This window comes from Rhipicephalus microplus, chromosome 7 (assembly GCF_043290135.1).
Source record: "Rhipicephalus microplus isolate Deutch F79 chromosome 7, USDA_Rmic, whole genome shotgun sequence".
NCBI lineage: Eukaryota > Metazoa > Arthropoda > Arachnida > Ixodida > Ixodidae > Rhipicephalus > Rhipicephalus microplus.
This window is the reverse complement of record NC_134706.1, coordinates 77,455,068-77,476,568: the sequence shown is the minus strand read 5'-3', so window position 1 is coordinate 77,476,568 and position 21,501 is coordinate 77,455,068. Positions and strand designations below refer to the sequence as shown.

The 21,501-nt window shown below is 46.6% G+C and overlaps 1 protein-coding gene across 1 annotated transcript in view; it reads left to right on the top strand.

The window, feature by feature from the left end:
• Positions 1-2,083: 2,083 nt before the first annotated feature.
• LOC142767798 (uncharacterized) overlaps positions 2,084-21,501 on the top strand; it is a 41,044-nt gene continuing 21,626 nt past the window's right edge. Inside the window, exons 1-2 of the mRNA XM_075870042.1 lie at positions 2,084-2,293; positions 3,174-3,246. Coding sequence (XP_075726157.1) covers positions 2,084-2,293; positions 3,174-3,246 — 283 coding nt within the window. The remainder of the gene's footprint in view (positions 2,294-3,173; positions 3,247-21,501) is intronic.

The window sequence follows — 21,501 nt, the reverse complement described above, 5'->3', positions numbered from 1 at the left end:
ACGAGTGAGCCCGACGAGATGCGACGAGCTAACGAGCAGCTGAGGAAAGAAAACGCACAGCTTAAGCAAGAAATGAGCAGGCTAGCTGAGGAGATGGCGGAGATTAGAAAGCTCGCGTCTTCGCCCCCTTCGGCGCAGCCCGCCTCAGCTTCAGTCGCCATGGATACGCCTGAGGCACTTCACAGGTCTAGAGGAACCAAGTGCCAAGTGGTTGAGAACACACAAGAAGAAGAGGCGGTAAACTTACTGTCGGAACTCAAGAATTCTTTCGTCAACATGCAGGCTACCTTAGCGAAAATTCGAGAAGCCGTGGCTCACACCAAGATGGGATCAGGATCACTGAGTGAACGCATAAGCAAGTTAGAATAGGTCGATGCGATGAGATACCCTGGTTCGACTCCTTTACAGGTCCCAGCACAACGCATTGTACTAGCGCCCCCGACTTAGGGCGCGATCCTCAAGGCCGCAATAGCTGCTCAACCATTCTTTCAAGCAAAACATGAATAGTGTGGGCGAAAACTTCAAAATCTGGCAATGGAACTGTGGCGGGGTTACTCACAAAAAGCCCATTCTACAGCAATATAAGAACTCTCAATGTTAAGCCCCAAATCATAGCTGTTCATGAAGTTGCGTCTGGCACCCCGATTAAACTCAAAGGTTACCTGGTAGCGTCATCACGTTCAGGAGGTAGTGGAGTTGCCACTCTTATCAGCAAAAGGTACAATTACCTATCGCGTGACCACGGTGCAGTTGCCGATGGCATTGAGTACGTAATGTCTGAAATCATAATGAACTCAGCCAAGAAGAGCCTTCGAAGAAATAGCCTTTTTATTCTCAACGTATACTGCAGTCCCAGTTATCGCAGGGCGAGAGCAAACTATCTCCTCAAAAGGGCTGTGAGCTTGGCCAGTAGTTACCCCCTTGTCATTGTCGGGAATTTCAACGCCCCACACAGCAGGGGGGGATAAATGTATGATACCCCCAAGGGACGTGAGCTATGGCAGACTGCGACAGAAGCCGACTTGACGCTTATCACTGACAAGGATTTCCCCACTAGGAGAGGTAGCTCCACATGCTGGGATACCACCACGGACTTCACTTTTGTGAAGAATATAGGTGGGTCAAGTGGGTCAACACGGCTCTAGACCTCGGAAATGACCACTACGTCATCGACGTATTCTTCGCGATCACCCGCTTTAGGACGAAAAAGTTTAAGGTAGTCGAATGGGACGTTTTTCGCAAAATCAGAGCTGAGAGAGCACCGACGGCTGGGACAGACTTTGAAGGATGGTACAAAAAATCAGAGATGACGCCATGGACAATCAAGGAGGTGTCACTGATCTCGATGTTAAAAACATGGACAGCAGGTCGACCCACCTACTAGAAGCAAAGCAAGCCCTACTCACGAGGTGGAAGGAACAAAAGCATAACAGGAGGCTCCACAAGAAGGTTTCCGAGGTTAACAGGGCGATCGAGGAGCACTGCAAAACATCGTGTAAACAACAATGGTATGAGCTCTGCGAGAGCATCGCGGGTCAGCTTAGATCTGGGAAGCGCTGGGGTCTTTTCAAACACCTTCTCGATCAGGGCAGCACCAGGTCCGGCCAGAGGCGAGCCCTCGCACGAGCCATTCATCTTGCTACTGACTCTACCCGGAAGAATTGGTTGTCAGCAAGCTTATAGACAAGTATCTGTGAGTCGCGAATAGCTCTGCACGCACAGTTTCCGGAATACGCAAGGTGCGGCGTGCCGGAGTTGGACCAGGACTACACTGTGGCTGAGATCCGACAGGCTCTCTTTCCCTAAATTCCAAATCCGCCCCTGGCCCTGATTGCATAACCAATAAGATGCCCAAGAACATTGATGATGTCTCTATTGAATTACTTACGGAAAACAATAATGAAGTGTGGCGCAGTGGGGAGTTCCTCGCACAGTGGAAGACGACTTACACAGTTCTAATCCCGAAACCTGGTAAAGCACCAGAAATAGATAATCTAAGACCGATTTCCTTAACTTCCTGTGTCGGTAAGGTCGCACAGCACGCCCTTCTGAACCGACTAAAGGTGCACCTCGAGACAGTGACATGTACACCCACAGTGTGATTGGTTTCGGAGCTGGCCTCTCGACACAGGATGTCACGAAGCTGATAAAACATCAGATCTTCGACAGGATCACAGGAGATACCAGAGCCATCCTTGGATTAGACCTGGAGAAGGTTTCCGACAACGTTCCTCACGAATTATTTCTACAGTCTATTGCCAGCCTAGGGCCCGGGAAAAAGGTCTACGACTTTGTGAGATCCTTTCTTTGCCAAAGAGCTACCAAGCTCAAGATCGAAGGGCACTTCTCACGAGAAATCAACCTCGGTTCACGTGGCACGCTTCAGGGCTCAGTTATTTCACCAACACTATTAACATCATTATGATCGGGCTCTCCAAGGAACTCCCCAATGTTCGAGGAATCAATCATATCATCCAAGCAGATGATAAAACCGTCTGGTGCACCAGCGGGAGTAATGGTTATATTAAGGAAGCCATGCAGCTCGCAATCGACGTACCGAACGTTTCCTCCGTCCCACCGGTCTCAGGTGCTCTCCATCAAAGTCTGAACTTCTGCTCTACAAGAAAAGGCCCCGAGGCGGCGGCTACCGTGACTGGAAAGCTGCGTTTCAAAGTGAAATACGGCTTTTAACTGGTGACGGGTTCCGAGTGCCCAGAGTGGGTCCGCTCCGAATATTGGGAATGTATATAGAGTCCAACAGTGCTAACGAAGCTGCAGTTAGACAGGTCACTACCAAGACGGAAAGTGCTCTCGGCCTCATCCGGAGGGTCACCAATGGACACCGGGGAATCAAGGAAGACAATCTCATCCACATCATACATGCGTTTGTGCTCTGCCACCTTTCGTACTCGGTGGCCATGCATAATTGGCATGTTGCAGAAAGAAGTAAGCTCAATTGGCTCATAATAAAGGTCTTCAAGCTCGCGCTCGGCTGGCCTGTAAGCATTCACACTGAAAACCTTTTCAAGCTCGGTGTTCACAATACTTTCGAAGAGATAATCGAGGCGCAATAGCACTCGCAGCTACTCAGGCTTTCCGCAGTCAAATTGGGCCGCAAGATACTCGACGATTTAGGCCTCAACTCTATTAACCAGTGCCCTGATTCAATGCAGACTCCCAACAACATCAGGTCTCAACTGCGCGTCACACCCATTTCCCGCAATATGCACCCTGCGCACAACGTCGGTCGGCTAGGGCCAGGGGTGGAGCTCTGCTTGAGCACGTTCGTAGCAACCCCACTGATGCAACCTTTGTGGATGCTGTGTCATATGTCCAACAAGAGGCAATCGCTGTTTCCATCGTCAACTCAAATGTCAGGCTCACTTTCTCCGCCACGGTACGCAAATCGAATCTCGTGATAGCCGAACAGGTTGCAATTGCGCTGGCTATGCTAGATACTTGCAGAGAGTCAGTATACAGTGAAAATAAGGCGGCTTTCAAAGCCTACGAAACCAGGATTGTAGCCCCACAGGCCGTCCGCATTCTTCGAAGCGTCAAGAGTATCACGCCCCATTTTCTCACTTGGTTTCCCACTCATCTGGGGTCGATTAAGGGCTCTACCTCTAACTCAAACGAGGGTGCACACGAGGCCACGCGAGGACTCACTGACCGCGCCACCTCCGCAGTTCCTCTGCCTCGCTAACGAAATAACACAGCACTTCTATCTGTCAAGAAATGTATTCCCTCTCCCACACCCTGCCTTGTGCAGGGCGCAGGCTGTCACCCTAAGACTATTGCATTGATTGATATGTAGAGTTCGACGTCCCAAAACCGCCGTATGATTATGAGAGACGCCGTAGTCGAGGGCTCCGGAAATTTTGACCACCTGGGGTTCTTTAACGTGCACCCAAATCTGAGCACACGGGCCTACAACATTTCCGCCTCCATCGGAAATGCAGCCGCCGCAGCCGGGATCTAAGACCGTTGCAAGGCAGTGCGTGGCCTAACCCTGCAGTTCTTCATGCCATCTACCCTGAACAGTATGCAAGTGCAGATCGCCCCGCTTGTAGACTGTTAGCCACATTCAATCGTGTGTTGTGGAAATGTGAAGCGATCGGCCCCGCCCTCAGCGAGGACAGATGAGCAGCGCTATTACGTAGCCCAGAACATAAGGATCAAACCCTGGCCGTCCAGAGTGCCCATGAACGGGCCGCCAAGCTCGCCTTGACGGTCTCTACGTGGGATTAGCGGGGTGGCGAGGGGTCTCCTCTGTGTCTTCGCAGGACAAATATACAGTTTTAATCAATCAATGGTATTGTAAAGCTGTTTAAGCAATCTTAGCGTATTTAAGTGAAATTAGCTGCTGTTACAAATGTAGAAGACAGGCACATTACTGCCCCGCCGTGGTGGTCTAGTGCCTAAGGTGCTCGGCTTCAGACCCGCAGGTCGCGGGATCGAATCCCGGCTTCGGCGGCTAGATTTCTGATGCAGGCGGAAAAGTAGGCCCATGTGCTCAGATTTGGGTGCACGTTGAAGAACCCCAGGTGGTCAAAATTTTCGGAGCCCTCCACTATGGCGTCTCTAATAATCATATGGTGGTTTTGGGGCGTTAACCCCACATATCAATCAAATCAATGAAGAGGCACATGACTACTCATATCTGATACTCTAAAACATTGGCAGCATATCCACGGAGTGAATGTAGGAGAGTGGGGAGAAGCATTCATCCGTATATTCGTTCTTGCTTCCGTCCGTCCATGCGTCTGTCTGTGTCACCGTTCATGCGTCCATCCGCCCATCCGTGCGTGCGTCTGCTCGTGCGTCTGTACCTGCGTTCGTCCATGCATCCACCCCTGCGTCCGTTCGTGCGTCCCTCCATGCATCTTTCTGTGTGTACTTTTGTCCATTCATTCAGCACTCCAAGTACCACCATCTCGCATCTTTTCATCATATATTCCCCATATAGAAGCACCGCCATCCAGCGGGTATTTCAAGGACTAAACGAGAGGTGGCCCACGCGCATTTTGTTACGGCTACGCTTCGTACCTACACCTCGGGTTCATGGTATATAATAGGTCATGGTACCCATGGCACTGCAGCTCAACGCTCGCTAAACCTTTCTAAAACTAAGGAGGTTACACTCAGCGAGTATAACGTAGCAACCCTTTCTTGTCAGGTACTGCTCAATGTACATGCCAATGGCTTCTAATGGGGATTGCAGCGTGCGCGTTAACTAAAAGCCGAACGCTCTTGTCTCTCACTCCCCATTAGCAGCCATTGCCATGTAGATTGAGCTCTACTTTTATTGTTCAACAACACACAGAAGAAGTATCTCACCGGCACCACCTTGGATGTCAGAATGTTATACTTGTTACACACTACAACGGCTACGAGGGATGAGCGGTTGCAGCTATAAGGAGCTTAGCCCTTAAAAAAAAGCAGGGCTCTGAATGATCGAACTTGAAAAAGAGGGCTTTTCAACGCTTAAAGCGCACATGCGTTTACAGCAATGGTTTTTATTTACGGATACACCCTAAAAAATTTTACAGCCTAAAAGGTGTAAAACGGCTATCTGCAATAAAAGCACCCATATAAACATCTTTTTTACACCCCATATTTAAAGTTTGAGGTGTTCGTGAATAAAACATCCTCAAAACACCCCGTCTACACCTTTATATTTGGGGTGTAATGAACAAGGCTACAAATGATTGATTGATATGTGGGCTTTAACGTCCCGAAACCACTATACGATTATGAGAGACGCTGTAGTGAAGGGCACCAGAAATTTCAACCACCTGGGGTTCTTTAACGTGCACTCAAATCTGAGCACACGTGCCTATACAAGGCTACAAACGCACGGCATTTTCGGGCCGTTTTGCTTATACTGTTAGTATATATTAATCATCTTGATATCAGCAAGGCTCCTACTACTAGCTGCTTGCGAGTCTAGTTATGAATCGAAGTAGGAATAATGTGACCGAAACGCAGTTTTCAACGATAAAGCACGCAAACTACTATAAGATGGAAGATACAATAGGAGCGTCACTTGTTCAATAGAGTAAGAGACAATTCTTCTGTACCTGTTTTTTGCATCTGTGTCATTTGCGTGATAATTAAGTGAACACTCACAAAGTGCACTGATTTGCCTGAACAAGATAATGTTGCGCACATTGGTGTAGCCATGCAGAGAACACTCCCCCCTCCTCCGCCGTCCCCCATAAGATTTAAAGCTGGAGATAAAACGTCTACCATCTGCAAAAAAAACAACAATAAACAAAAAAAACAACAGTACAGTTGTTTAGCCATAACCACCACGTCAGCAGGCCATCAGGTCCCTTAAAAAGGAACTTTGACGTCATGTATTTTCAGAAGGAACGTTTTAGTTAATTACTGTAGCGAATGTTCCTCTGATGTGTCCTTAAAAGTGCGTCATGGAAATTAGGAAGAGAACACTGACAATAAAGAAAAAATGCAGAATAAGGACATTCCGGTGATCTTGATGCAGCCTTGCTCACAATGACGGGAGCCTTGCTCACTAAATTGCGAAGAAAGCTCTCCTCAGGCGAGCCGAAACGCACTCTCTAGTTCTCTCTCTCTCTCTCCCTCCATTTTTTTTGTGGATCCCCTTCTAATTTATGTAACTTTCCCAGCAGAAGTGCTTCGGTCAAAGCCTTGACTTTGTAGGTAGTGAGAAAACAACATTGATGAAAAATTTTCAGCCGTGGTCTTGTTCCTAGGACTGCAAGCTAAGTACAAATGTATTGCCGCAACGTGAAGAGAGAAGTAGTTAGTAACAGGTTGAGAAAGTAGCAGCAGGTCAGTATTTTTATTTATTTATTTACTTATTTATTTATTTATTTATTTATTTATTTATTTATTTGTACCTTCAAGGCCTACAGGCATTTCAGAGGGGAGTGGGTTACAAGGTTATACAAAAAACTAAAAAGCAGCAACAAAAGTAGTAAGCAGATAAGTACAAACATACATGGGCCCTAATCATACAATGTTAGCTAGTGCTGCACGGAACTGATGGTTGTCTTCGATTGCGGCGGTCAGTCCGGGAAGGCGGTTCCAATCTTGTGACGTCCTAGGAATAAATGACTGAAAGAAGGCATTGGTGTTGCATGGTAATGTTCCTACTTTGTGTCGGTGATCCATACGAGAAGAAATATATGAAGGAGGAGTAATTGACTCACTGAATAGGGGCGAATTATGGTAGTAAATTTTGTGAAAGAGACAGAGGCGAGAGTGTTTGCGGCGCGAAGTTAGAGTGGGTAATTGAAGCAAGTTTTTCATGGACGTGACATTTGCCGCACGAGTGAAATTACCGAGAATGAAACGTGCTGCGTTGTTCTGCACGAGCTCAAGTGATGTCACCAGATAGTCATGGCTCGGGTCCCAAATGGATGATGCATATTCGAGTTTAGAACGAACCAATGATTTATACAAAAGTGTTTTTAAAGAGGTAGGTGCAGAAAAGAAGTTGCGGCGAAGGTAGCCAAGCAGGCGATTAGCATTATTAATAACGGTAATAATATGAAGCGACCAGGTAAGATCAGTTGTTATGTGAATTCCCAGGTATCGGTACGACGTCACAGGTTCAAGAAGTGTGTTGTTAAGGTAATAGGAACCCGTCAAAAGGGCTGTTCTTGAAATGCGTAAGACTTTGCATTTAGTTGTATTAAGTTCCATTAACCATTGCTCACACCAGTTAGAAATTGCATTAATGTCCGATTGCAGTGCCGTAACGTCGTTATCGTTGTTAATTTCTCCAAAAATAACACAGTCATCTGCAAACAAGTGAATATTAGAGAGAACACAGCTAGGTAGGTCATTAACGTATATCAAAAACAAAAGTGGTCTCAAGACAGAGCCCTGGGGAACGCCGGAATAAACAGAACTGGGTGAAGAGTCATAGTTATTGGCTGTGACGAACTGGAAACGATTAGAAAGGAAATACTCAATCCATGCAAACAACTTAGGATCTAGATTTAACTTGCTTAGTTTGTAAAGGAGTAGTTTGTGAGACACTTTGTCAAAAACCTTGGAGAAGTCGAAGAAGATACAATCAGCGGATGAACGGCGATCTAAAATTAAGTGTAGCTTGTGGGTTAATGAAAGCAATCGGGTCTCGCACGAGAACTTCTTTCGAAAACCATGTTGCGTGAGTGAGAAGGAAGAGTTAAATTCAAGAAATTTGACCAGATGGGAAAAAATTATATGTTCGAGAATTTTGCATGGAATGCTTGTTAGTGATATGGGTCGGAAATTGTTAGGCGTGTGTTTGTTACCGGACTTATGGAGTGGCCCCACCTTCCCGACTTCCCAATCCGCTGGCAGGATGCTCGTGTCGAGGGTCTGCTGGAATATTTTGCACAAAATAATAGAGGAATACACAACAGTACTTTTTAAGAACTTTGTATTAATAAGGTCAACACCAGGGCTCGATGAGGGTTTCAGTGACTGGATTATTTTACTTACACCACCTGGGTCAGTAACAATGGGGTCCATGGAGAGATAAGTACAGTTCTGAAGTTCAGGTATTGAGGGGTTAGAAGAAACAACAAAGTTCTGGCGAAAAACTGCATTGAGTAGGGAAGAACATTCGCTACTGGGTATAATGGAACCATCTGGCCCAGTCAAAGTAATACTATTCGTTTTAGAAGGAGTGATCACACGCCAAATTTTTTTAGGGTCGTTAATAAGCATAGAAGGAAGGGTGCGCTGAAGAAAGTGTGATTTGGCAAGTTTTACTGCTGCAATGTATGCTTTGTTGGCGGTTGTGTATGCGTTCCATCGGTAATCACTCGGGGATTTTTTAGCCAGACGATAGCAGCGCTTTTTTCGATTAGACAGCCTGTTTAACTGCTTGTTGTACCAAGGCGCCTCCGGGTTAGAATTTATTGTGCGCTGAGAGATGTATTTATCAGTTAGTTCGTGAACTTTATTTTTAAATAGGTTCCAGTTTTTTTGAACGGTACGCGTATCAAAATGCAACAAGAAAATGTCCAGAAAGCAAGCTAGTTTGTTGTTAATAGTTTCAAAGTCTGCTCTTGAGTAGAGCGTTCCTCTTCTTTCTTGTTATTGCTTGCTGCATAAAAGCGTGCAGGTGCGCGTATGCGCTGTCTTCACCTTCCTAGCAGTACGCACGTGGCAATATGTTCTCATCGAGTAGTGTGACAGCTGATGCATTCAATGTTGCAATGTCTTTACCGAAATGAAAGTGCTGATAAAATATCGCCTGCGTGGCCCTCAATGTGCAGTCCCTAAAGACCCCTAGAGTTAAGCAAAAAACATCAGCTTAGCTTTTTCACCAAAATTCACTACAATCGAACGGCGAGGTGCGCTAAATATTGCTGCTGATTATTTCAAATGCGCGTTCTGACTAGTAGCTCGTGCTGGCCACACTTCACCGTCACAATGTTCACTGCGATTCAAATGCACTGTTTAAGAACGAGTATAACGCAACAAATCACTGCCGAAAAAAATAATCAGGCCCGCACTATCAGCAGAGGGCAGAATCAAGCGTTAAAACGCATCTAGCCAGTCTGAGAGCGCCACAAGGCGCCATGAAGTCTCGTCGCCTAGACAACCTTGGTGGCCCGGTATTGCGGCGCGCCGGGTGCACAGCGCTGGAAAGGTACCGACATCGTTTTACAGGTCACTGCATGCGCTGGCGGAAAACCCTCCCGTGTGTGTGTGTGTGGTGTGTGTGTGTGTGTGTGTGTGTGTGTGTCTGTGTGTGTGTGTGTGCGTGCGTGCGTGCGTGCGTGTGTGTGTGTGCGTGCGTGTGTGTGTGTGTGTGTGTGTGTGTGTGTGTGTGTGTGTGTGTGTGTGTTGTGCGCGTGGCTTCCCGTTCGGTGGAGTTTATTATTCGGTGTTTAGTTTGAAATGTGCCTGCGCTCTGTGCTCGACCTGTGTGTTCTGTCAGTGCTGATTAATGTGAAGGTGCACCATCCCGAAGACTGGACCTGTGGATTCATATTGTGGAGCACTCGAAGTGAAATAGTGAGTACTGCTCTCACGTTGTTCGGTTCAGTGCTTTGTTAACTGCGTGAGCACGAGAATAACACCTTCAAAAAATTTTGTTTTCAAAGAGCTGATGACAAATCAGCATTTGTTTACTTAGCGAGAATATTTGTCCGAAACGTTTCACGGGGATGATGGCGAAAGGTGAATGTGGGCAAGTTTTTTTTGTTTGTTTGTTTAGATTCTTTGGAATACAAAGCAGAGTGAGCGTGCGCCGCTGAGGGTCAGCGAAGAAATTGAACAGATTTTTGTGGCTCCCTTTGTTGGCAGCCGTTTTTAACGGGGCGTGCTCGTTATGCACATCAATTTTAGTTTACTAATTAATGCATGTGTGGAGACGGCGCCTGTTAGATCTAAGCATCAACCGAATCTAAGACGCATATGCTTGGGCATGTTGGTAGTTCATTTACTCTCTTTTTTTCTAATTGTACAAAAAGACTGAGAACGGAAAACAAGAGCGTGGTGTCCATGTCGTTCTTTTCGGTTATTTTTCGTTTTGTGCGGTAACACTACCGTCATAACTCGGGTTGATGCATCGGGTGACAACACAGCATATTGCTTCGCGTTAGGTGCGCCTCGCGAAGTTTGCCTACTTGCTAATACATTCAATTTTGTTAAATTTGTCTTCACCGGTGTTTTCATTCACCCGCAACGTAGCGTGACACTGCCGACAGCCGTGCCTGTGTAGCAGATCGAGCACTGAAGCTGGACTTTTGTTTGAACAGACCTTTCGTCTTTGTGTGGGGTCGAATTGCCTACTTGAACAGCACAAACGCTTGTTTGAACATAACTGCTAAAGTTCGAGCACATTTTATTCAGATTGTTTCCATCATGTGTAACTTTCAAAATATTCTTGTTATTTAGAGTTATATTGCCATCGGCTCGCTTTGGCGTTTAAATTCGCCAAGTACTTCAGGTGTTAAAGGTATTTTCGCTATGTGAAGCGTATTATTGGTTTTTGTTGCACAAAAACACTTTAATGTTATACATACTGCACGGTATCTAAGCATGTGTTGCAGCCGAAATGTAAGACTGGGCAGCATATCCATCTGGGAACACAACACACACAGCCACTGAACAGCCTACGCTGCATCGGGAAGGAGTTATGCTTTCTCACCTGACAGCTTGATTGAAACAAATGGCCCTAATTTAGCAGCATGCAATGGTAATTGAGTGAAGGTAACAGGGTCACTTTATTCGACATTTCCCAGCCAATTTTTCGGCTATGGCAAATGTGTTTCAAAAAAACACATCGTGCTGATTTAATGCACTGAAAACAGTGAACTGCTTGAATATTTCGGAGAGAAAAAAAGTTTTTGGTCACGTGGTTGCCTTTCCAACTTTCCCGACTGTTGTTACAGTGCGGTTTGTGAAAAAATTATTTTACAAGTACCGCACCTTTTTTATACCAATTTTGGTACATGTTATGTAAAGGAGTTTATGTCTGGTGTTTGAAACTGAGCAATATTAATACATATTTTCGGCCACATACGTCTGCAAGAATTTAGCCAAGAAGTGTTATGTTTGCATTTTCTCATTGCTATGCTGCACATTGTATGAGTATCTGAGCTGTGACTACTTACTTCACAGAAAAGTTATTTTGATGAGAAATTATTTTTACACATATTAAGCTGTTAACCTCTACGAGAAAAGATCACTCATTTCACAGAATTGTCATTTTGTCCGTATTGAAGCACAATTTGCACCATGTGGTGGTCCAAATAAAAATCACATTTTACCTAAATTCAAAGCAAATACACAGTTCTTTAAATGAGACAAGTTTTATTATTGCATTTTCTATTTCAAGGAATAAAATATTTTTGAATTTTCCCATCAATGGCAGTTGGAAACTTCGAGGCGTCGGCTGCTGTATGACCAAATGCGAATGGGGAACTTGGAATTTCTAAAATTATTTAGGGGCAAAGCTCTTGAGGCCGTGGGTCATTCCCTCATCTGTAGTCATACTAGTATTATGTAGCCACTTGATGAGTAGCACAATAGATAGCATTAGTGGATTTCACAGCATATACATGGACAAAATGATGATTCGCGGGGCGAATCGTTCGTCCGTACATTTGTGCTTTCGTTCGTTCATCTGTGCATCCATCCGTTCGGGCTTCCGTGTGTCAGTCTGTCCGTGAGTCCGTCCGTCTTTCTGTTCGTCCATACTGGCGTCAGACTGTCTGTTCATACGTTTGTGCGTCCGGACGGACGAACGCTACGCCCCACTTATCATCATTCACTCCGCGAATGTGCTATGGTCTTTTTCTCAAAACATAAATTGCTATCACAAAATTTGGCACATGAAAAGAACTGTTCATTTGCTTCGATTTAGGTACAAAATCTATTTTAATTCAACCACCCCATGGTGCAAGTTGCGTCTCATTATAGACAAAGCAATTATTTTGTGAAATTTGCTATTTCTTCTCGTAAAGTTTGACAGCTTGAGAGGTCTAAAATATTTTACCTCTAAATATACCTTATCTGGATTAAGCAATCACTCCTCAGATATTCATTCAAAGTGCAGCTTTAATTTAGAAAAATGCAGATATAACACATTTTGGCTAAATTATTTGAGGCGTATGTGGTCGAAAAATGGTAATAATAATTTTGAGCTTCAAACACTTTATGCAAGCGCTTCACTTAACTTGTAGACCAAATTTGGCACGAAAGAAGATATGGAGGAGGAAGGAACTTTATTCAGAGTCCGGCGAGTAGATGGGAGGGCGATTGGCCCCACCTAGGTTATGGCCAGGAGTCCTTGAATCCTGGCGGCTTCCTCGGCCCGCTGGACGGCCCACATTTGGTCTTCGAGGACGGAACTGAGCTTTGCGGCTTTCCAGCGCGCGCGAACGCTGTCAGCAGAGGCCGCATACTTGTTATGAGTACTAATCCCTCTACATTCCCATAACATATGCTGCAGAGTGGCTCTGGAGTCGCAACGCTTGCACCTGTCTGTTTTGTATATATCAGGAAATATAATGTGCGATAGTGCAGGATTCGGATATATCCTAGTTTGTAACGGCCCCCTTTCGACAGGCTGTCTTTTTGTTAGTTTTGGGTGAGGGGGCGGGAATATGCCCCTCTGTAATCTATAATGTTTTGTAATTTCATTGTATCTGATCATCCTTTCTTACCACTCCCACTCGTCTGCCACGCCGTAATCACCGGAGGAGGTTGGGGCGGCACTTGAGAGGGCAGCTCGGTCGGTGAGCCCTCGAGCTGCGTCATGTACAGCCCCGTTGTTGCTGTCCCCCGCGATGGCATGAGCAGGTGTCCATATAATATATGTATTTCTGGGGCTTGTTCGACACCCTCCTTTGAGAATACGTAGTGCCTCCGGGGAGATGCGGCCGTTGGCAAAGTTTCTCACTGCCATTTGAGAGTCACTGACTACCACGGTTGCGTTTGTCTGAGCTACAGCGAGTGCTATGGCTACCTCTTCCGCTGTTTCGGTACTTGTGGTGCGTATCGTTGCGCATGTCGTACAGCATTTGTTGCTATCAATTACGGCTGCGGTAAACCCCCGTTTGCGCTTGTATCGAGCAGCGTCTATGAAAACTGCGTCGTTGTCATTATCGAACTTTTTTTGTATTTGTTTCGCTCTTGTCTCTCGTCTAGCTTTATTGTGTTCGGGGTGCATGTTTTTTGGCAAGGGTGGTATCATCATTGTTTCCCTGGTCTCTTTTGGAATGTCCACCTTAACGCCATGTTGCATGTGATACGTTATGCCTAGTCGCTTTAGAATATGTCTTCCTGCTCGTGTCTTAGAGAGACATTCCTATTGCGCCATACGCTGCGCCTCAATAAGCTCATCTACTGTATTGTGCAGGTCTAGCTGTAACAGTTTGTCGGTGCTTGTGCTAATCGGTAGCCCTATAGCTAGTTTGAATATTTTTCGAATGAGGCAGTCTAGCTTGATCTTTTCCGCGACTTGCATTTTAAGTATGGCGCTAAGTATACTATTCTGCTTATCACGAATGCCTGTATCAACATTATCGTGTTTTCCTCCCTCATGACACTGTGCTTAGTTGCTATCCTTTTTATGAGTCTCATTATTTGGGCTACAGTTGCATCCAGTCGCCTGAGGATTGCTCCATTGTTGATCTTGGCTTCGATGAGCAGACCCAGTACCCTGATCCTGTCGACTATGGGTATGGTTTTTCCATCGGCTGTTCTTAACTGTATTTCTTCTCTATGAGCAAGACCTTGCAGGCAGTTGCCTGGTTTGCGACCTCTACGAGTAGGTCTGTACAGCAACATTTCTGATTTTTCCGCAGAGCAGGCTAGCCCAGCACCTTCCAGATACCGCTCAACCGTTTCGACTGCTGTTTGAAGCGTTTCCTCTACTTCGCCATCACTACCACTTCTCACTCTTAGGGTGATGTCGTCTGCATATATAGTATGATTCGGTCCTTCCATTGCTTGGAGTTTGGTTGGCAGTCCAATTAGAGCCAGATGGAATAACATTGGTGGTAATACCGAGCCTTGCGGCGTATCTGCACTGCCCATCTCAATTTCCTCTGAAACTAGGTCCCCTATCATGATGTTTGCCTCCCTTCCCGTCAGCAAATTACGCACGTAATTGTACGTCCGTTGTCCCAGATCTAGATCGTTTACCTTTCTTAGCACCGTTGCATGGGTTACATTATCAAAGGCCTTCTTGAGGTCTAACCCTAGAATGGCCTTTGTCGCTGTTCCCGGATTATCTATAATCTGATGTTTTAACTGTGCCATTGCGTCTTGCGTTGAGAGGTTCCTCTTGAACCCTATCATTGTGGGTGGAAGCGAATCCTGGTCCTCAAGATAGGTAGTTATTCTCTCCAGAATCACGTGCTCAGTGAGTTTCCCAACGCAAGATGTGAGATATATGGGTCTCAAGTCCACAATCTGCACTCGCTCGCCTGGCTTGGGTATTAACACGATTTTTGCCGTCTTCCATCGTTGCGGAATCTGTCCTGCCTTCCATGATTTGTTAATGAATTCAGTTAACTTAGTTATGGACTCGTCATCCAAATTGTGTAGCGTTTTGTTAGTTATGCCATCTGGTCCAGGTGGTGATCTAGTATTGAGTTTTTGCAAGACGGCCCTCACTTCTGCCTCCCCGATCTCGTTGTCTAAATCATCGTTTGCCAGCCCTGTGTAATCAGGGTATGTAACGAGAAGCGCTTGAGAGATGTATGTTTTCTTGATTTCATTCAGGAACTCCTGCTCTGTACCTTGATATCTTTGTATTAACCGTATAATATTGTGCCTTTCTGCCAACGTGTTTCCGTCCGGATTTAACAAATGTCTAAGGATGGTCCACGTTTTCGCCATTCCTATCTGGTTGTTCATGTCATTGCACTTTTCTTCCCACTGTTGTCTGCACAGCTGCTGGGCGTATTGCTCTATATCTCTGTTCAATTTAGCTATCTTTCTACGAAGTGTCCGGTTGTGCCTCTGGTTTTTCCACCTCCGTTGTAAACCTTCCTTAGCTTCCCACATGTGAAGAAGCTTATTGTCTACATACTCTAGCTGCGCCTCCGGTGGCACCGTTAGCGTAGCGGCCTCCATGTCTCGTTTTAACTTTTCGTTTCATTCCTCAATACTCCGTATCATTTCGTCGGGCTCGTCTCTGATGTTTCGGAACGTGTCCCAATCGACAAGTTTAAGTCTTCTGCCTTTTGCCTTCCGCGGCCCTGCCCTCACCGTTATTTCAAGTATAAAATGATCGCTTCCCAAATCATGTTGCGTACTGATCCATTGCGTGTACAGTATATATTTGGTGAACGTCAAATCTGGCGTGGTATCCGTGCAAACGCTAGTACCTGTTCTTGTAGGAATGAATGGAGCGGTCACTAGCGTCAGGCCCTCCTCCTGTGCGTCCAACCACAAGTTCCTGCCTTTCTGGGTTTCGATCCTGTATCCCCATGCACCGTGTGGGGCGTCGAAATCTCCTCCATTCACTAGCGCCTGGTTGCCCATTCTAGCGAGGGTTGTTCGAAACAGTGTGCGGAATTTGTGCTTTGTGCATTTAGGACCGCTGTAAATATTTAATACAAAAAGACTGTCCTCCGTTTTTCGAGTGGGTATGAGTTCGAGGAGAATGTGATTTATTGCCTTGATTTCCGCGTCATGTTGCACCACCGCGTGATTTCACTTAACCAACGTTGCTAATACCTTTGTCTCCCCATCAGCACTGCCGAATGACTTATATCCCGACAGTTTGACCAGCCCGTGCGTTTCTTGCACACTTATAACATCCGGGGTGCTGGTGTTTTTAGGATGTTGTTGCAAAATGTATCGTTTTCGATTATATCCTCGACAATTCCATTGCCGAATCCTGTAGCTATTTTGTCTGTCCATGGCGGCGTTACAGGCTCTCTAATTCCTCGGTGGGCACCGAGGTCCTAGCGTACGGTTTAAAAGACGTCTTAACTGGGCCCCCGCCACTTGACTGCGATCCCCATATTGCTAGCTTGGCGTCGAAATCAGCCACCACTTGCTGCACTTTCTGCACTATTGTCTTGCCTAGCTCCTCGGTTTTGGCCTCTATGTTTGCCTGAAATCTAACTTCTAGTTGTTCGAACTTAGTTTGCAATTTTCTTTCAATTTGTTCCATTTCGACTTTCATGGTGTTTGCGAATTCCTCCTGTCTTTCTTGTGGCGCCGCCACTGTTTTGGTTTTTTTACCACGCTTTTAATCGGAGCATTCTCTGGTTTACGTTTAACTGGGGTGAGGGCTGCTACCTCTTCCTTCATTGCAGCGCCTTTTTCCTCCATTATAACTTGTGAGGTTTCCTCGTTGCGTGTAACCCCTCCGTTTTCCAGAAAATGAATTTCTTCCCTGCGTTTTCTAATCTCAATCATAAATGCAACATTCTTCTGCCTGATCTGCGCCAATTTGTTCTCTAGCGCCTTAATCCTACATTGAAAAGCAGCCTCTGCCTCCGCGCGCGACCCGGAAGCTACATCAGCCCAGCTCACCTGGAAGGGTCCCGCGGTGCCACGGACACCGCTCGGTCCTTTTGAGCTTTGGGATCCTTCTCCCTCCTTTGATCGGGGAGACCCGGTATTGCCGGTCTTGGGTCTAGACCTCAATATGGACCTCGATCTGGACCTCGATCTGGACCTCGATCTGGATCTCGACATAGATGTGGTGGTAGAGCGGTTTTTGTTTTGTGCTTGAAGCTTGGTGAAGGCTTCTGGTCCGGATGCGTCCCGCGTTCGATGTTCCGATCGTTGACCTGAGTCGCCCCATCTTTGCCGGTGAAGTGCTTTCGCTTCCATCTCGTAGTAAAGTGCTTCTTCTTCCTCCTGTCGGGCTTGTTTTCAGCGGCGTCGTTTCACTAGGTACGGTACCTTAAATCTGGCCTTGCAATGGCGATCTGCCGTCGGGTGGATAGCAGTTCGAGACAATACTCAGGTCTATAGAAGAGTATGTATTGTGTGTAGTGCTATAATACGTTTGTTCTTTTTTGTTTAGTAGACATGCACCTGACGAAAACAGAAAGTGTTCTATTAGGCATCCTCGCGCATCTAAACGAGAGTCGCCCCATGGGGATTGTGTGCATTTAGAACACCAACTGATATTATATATCAATGGCTGCCTGGACATATCGGTATTACCAGAAATCAATTAGCCGATGATGCAACCCGCTCAGCCCATGAAGGAACCCGTGTAGTCCCGATTCCTCTATCAAGGAATGATGCAGCAAGACAACTTTACGTGCTGGCTCGAGATCTCACACGCACGTTCTGATCGTCTACCAGCTTCCAAAGGGGTCAATTTTATGAACTGGATCCTTCGCTCAAGATAAAGCTACAATCACAACTTTCCCGCTCCTATGCGACACCATTATGCCGCCTTTAGTTGGGTGTTGCATTTGCAAAAGTATACTCCTTTCACATTGGAATGGCAGACAATCGTAGATGCGACTACTGCGGAGCTGAAGAGACCATCGAACACGTCCTGTGCAGCTTTGCTTGCTACGACACACATCGGTGCCAGCTCCGGATGGTTTTGAATCAACTTGGCCCCGGACCATTTTGTGTGCAGAAAATACTAGTGCCTTGGGCATCTGCCTCAGTTGCGCAGAAAGTGACTAAAGCACTGCTACTTTACTTAAAGTCAACAAACCTGAGCGACCGCTTGTAGACTGTGTGTGCTCCCCGAGTGTGCTCGTGATTTGTGTACCTTCTCATCTCTCTGCAACCTCTTTTCTCCCCTTCATACCTTCCCCAGTGCAGGGTAGCAAACCGGATGTGCGTCTGGTTAACCTCCCAGCCTTTTCTTGCATCTTTATCTCTCTCTCTCTCTCTCTCTCTCTCTCTCTCTAGATCACCAACGACTATATATGGCAGAGGAAGTTCATCATTGAAGCTTTCAAATTGTGTCTTTGAAAGTTGATAGCACAGGGGAATGTAAATAGAAGTTTTGTTAGTAGCTTTCCGAACAGCACTGCTCGGACAGCAACTGCCTCAAGAAAAGTTCGGAGGTTTATTGCTTACAGGCAACACCTTTATCAACTATTATAGTGACACCACCCGACGAAGCGGCAACGTCATCACGTTCTTTGCGGAAGATGGCATAATGCTTTAGAAAGTTTGTTTATGTGGACTTTACACGTGTTTCCTGAACACACAGCACCTTTGGAGTATGTTTATTAAGAAGTTCTCTAATATCATTGAGGTTATAGAGAAGTCTTCTCACATTCCACTGTAAGATCTGTGTATCTATTTTAGATGTGTTTTGTGCTGTGTGCTCAAGGATGGAAAGTTAGCTCACGGACCCTTTGCAGGGGCCATGACACAAGATTTTTCTTTTTTTGGATCGGTCGACGGAGTCGCGCCGATTCTTAAGCGCTGGCTGCGCCCTCACGCTTGGTGTTGTGTCCATTGCCTCTTGCGAGGCGCTGGACACGCGCTCTTGCGAGCGCTGCATTTGTTTTGAGTGCCTCGCCTCAAAAGACGACACCTTCGCGGCCCCCAGCCCGGAGGTTGGTGGGTATTTCTTGGATGGCGGAGCAGCACTGGCTGCAACCGCCGAGGGGGCGGATGGCGTCCCCGCTGGCTCACTACGCGTGTGCCAGACAGGCGCCGGGGCCCGTCATGGCACTGCCCCCTGACGCGCCACTTCGGCAAAGCTGGTTTCTGGTAGGCAGGACACCTGCCTTCGTGCTTCCTTAAATGAAATGTTTTGTTTTACTTTATTGTGACAATTGCCTTTTCTTTTTTCCAGCATGGGCATGCCCGCGCGTACGCGGCATGCTCCCCATTACAGTTTGCACAGTGAAGAGAGTTTTCACAGGCATCTTATGTGTGTACTTCAGCACTGCCTTTCGCACAAGTTAGGTGGCCTCGGCAGTTCTGTGAACTGTGGCTGAACCGCTGGCATTTGAAACATCGGAGAGGGTTTGGTATATATGGCCTCACTTGAAGCCTGATATAACCAGCCTCAACGGAGTCGGGCAGTACACTTGAATTGAATGTGAGTATCAGGTGCTTAGTCTGGACATCTTTGCCATCACGCCTCATCCTAATTCCTTTCACGTTGATGACATTCTGTTCGCTGAAACACTCCAGGAGTTCAGCCTCCGTCAGCCCTAACAGGTCATCATCTGAAACAACGCCACGGGTGGTGTTCGTGGTTCGGTGTGGGGTTACTATTATTTTGGTATCTCCAAATTTCACTAGATTAGGCAGTCTCTCATATTGTTTCTGGTCGCGGAGCTGACACAGGAGGTCACCACTTGCCATTCTCGATGCTTTATATCCTGGGCCGAAGATTTCCGTCAAAGACTTTGATACTAGAAAAGGTGAAAGTGTTCGCATTGATTTGCTGGGTGTGTCAGCGTGGATAACACGGAATCAGGGAAAAAATACTTTCTGATTACCAAAAACTGGAAGACTTCATCGGTGCGCCCTCTTTTCTGAGGGCGATCAGGGAGTGGGGGAAGGAACTAGCCATATGTAAATGTTTACTTTCGGCAGCGGCGCCAGCCACCCACCATGGAGTCCTACAAGGGGACGCTGCAGGCTCTGTAAGTACAGGCCCCGTAGACGCCAGCTGTACGCCACCACTATAACCGAATATGGTGTATCCAAGGTAGGATAGCCACATAGGGTTAACTCTTGCCACCAGGAAACACGGAAGTCAATGGAAGTGAGTAGAGGACAGGAAAAATTTAAAGTGAGAGAAAAGACGAAGATGTGAGGTGGAGACAGGAAAAGGCAACTGCCGATTCCCCCGGGCGAGTCAATTCGTGGTGCCTTCTACATGAAACTGGTGCCAAAGGGGTGTGTTGCCTCTGCCGGGGAGGCCTTAAAGGTCCAATCACACTGCGTTGGCTCAACCCCTAGGATCCCTTTTTCCCCGGGCACGGAAAAGCCACGCACGGCTAGGCGTGGGAGGGAGTCAAAATTCCCTCGTTAGCTCGGGTCTATGGTGTCGCTACACACCAAACGCCTACTTGCGCAGGCGCCCCTGTGGGGAGACGAAATGAAAAACCATTCGGTATAAGTGTCACGAGTAATCTTCGTTAGTTGTCCTATGAGTTACGTCGATCTCAGCATCGTACCCAAGCACACGCGCCATTGGCTGCTCTTCGTGTGATGTCACCCATCCTGTCGCGCAGCTGTGGTGCTATATTGCCTGGATATATTCTAGGCAGTAAAGTGTCGCTCAGCATGTGCGCATCAGTTTTTACTCAGAACGTCCACATGGGTAGTCCCCGGACTATTTTACAGGAGCACCGACAGTAAAAAAGCGAGAGAGCTCGCATTCGCTGGACGACCCGCCACGGTGGTCGAGTGGCTAACGTACTCGGCTGCTGACTTGCAAGTCATGGGATCGACTTCCGGCTGCAGTCGCTGCATTTTCGATAGAGGCGAAAGTACTGTAGGCTTTTGTGCAATGATTTGGGTGCATTCTAGCCCCACCGCGGCAGTCTAGTGGCTAAGGTACTCGGCTGCTGACCCGCTGGTCGCGGGATGAAATCCCGGTTGTGGCGGCTGCATTTCTGGTGGAGGTGGAAATGTTGTAGGCCCGTGTGCTCAGATTTGGGCGCACGTTAAAGAACCCCCTGGTGGTTGAAGTTTTTAGAGCCCTCCACTACAGCGCCTCTCATAATCATAGGGTGGTTTTGGGATGTTAAACCCCACATATCAATCAACTAATTGGGTACACTCTAAAGAAGCCTAGGAGGTTGAACTTACCAGAGACCTCCGCTATTGCACCTCTCAAAAGTGTATAGCGGTGTTGGGACGTAAACCCATCCATCCATCCGTCCGTCTATCCATCCATCCATCCATCCGTCCGTCCGGCCGTCCGTCCGTCCGTCTATCTATCTATCTATCTATCTATCTATCTATCTATCTATCTATCTATCTATCTATCTATCTATCTATCTATCTATCTATCTATCTATCTATCTATCTATCTATCTATCTATCTATCTATCTATCTATCTATCTATCTACCTATCTATC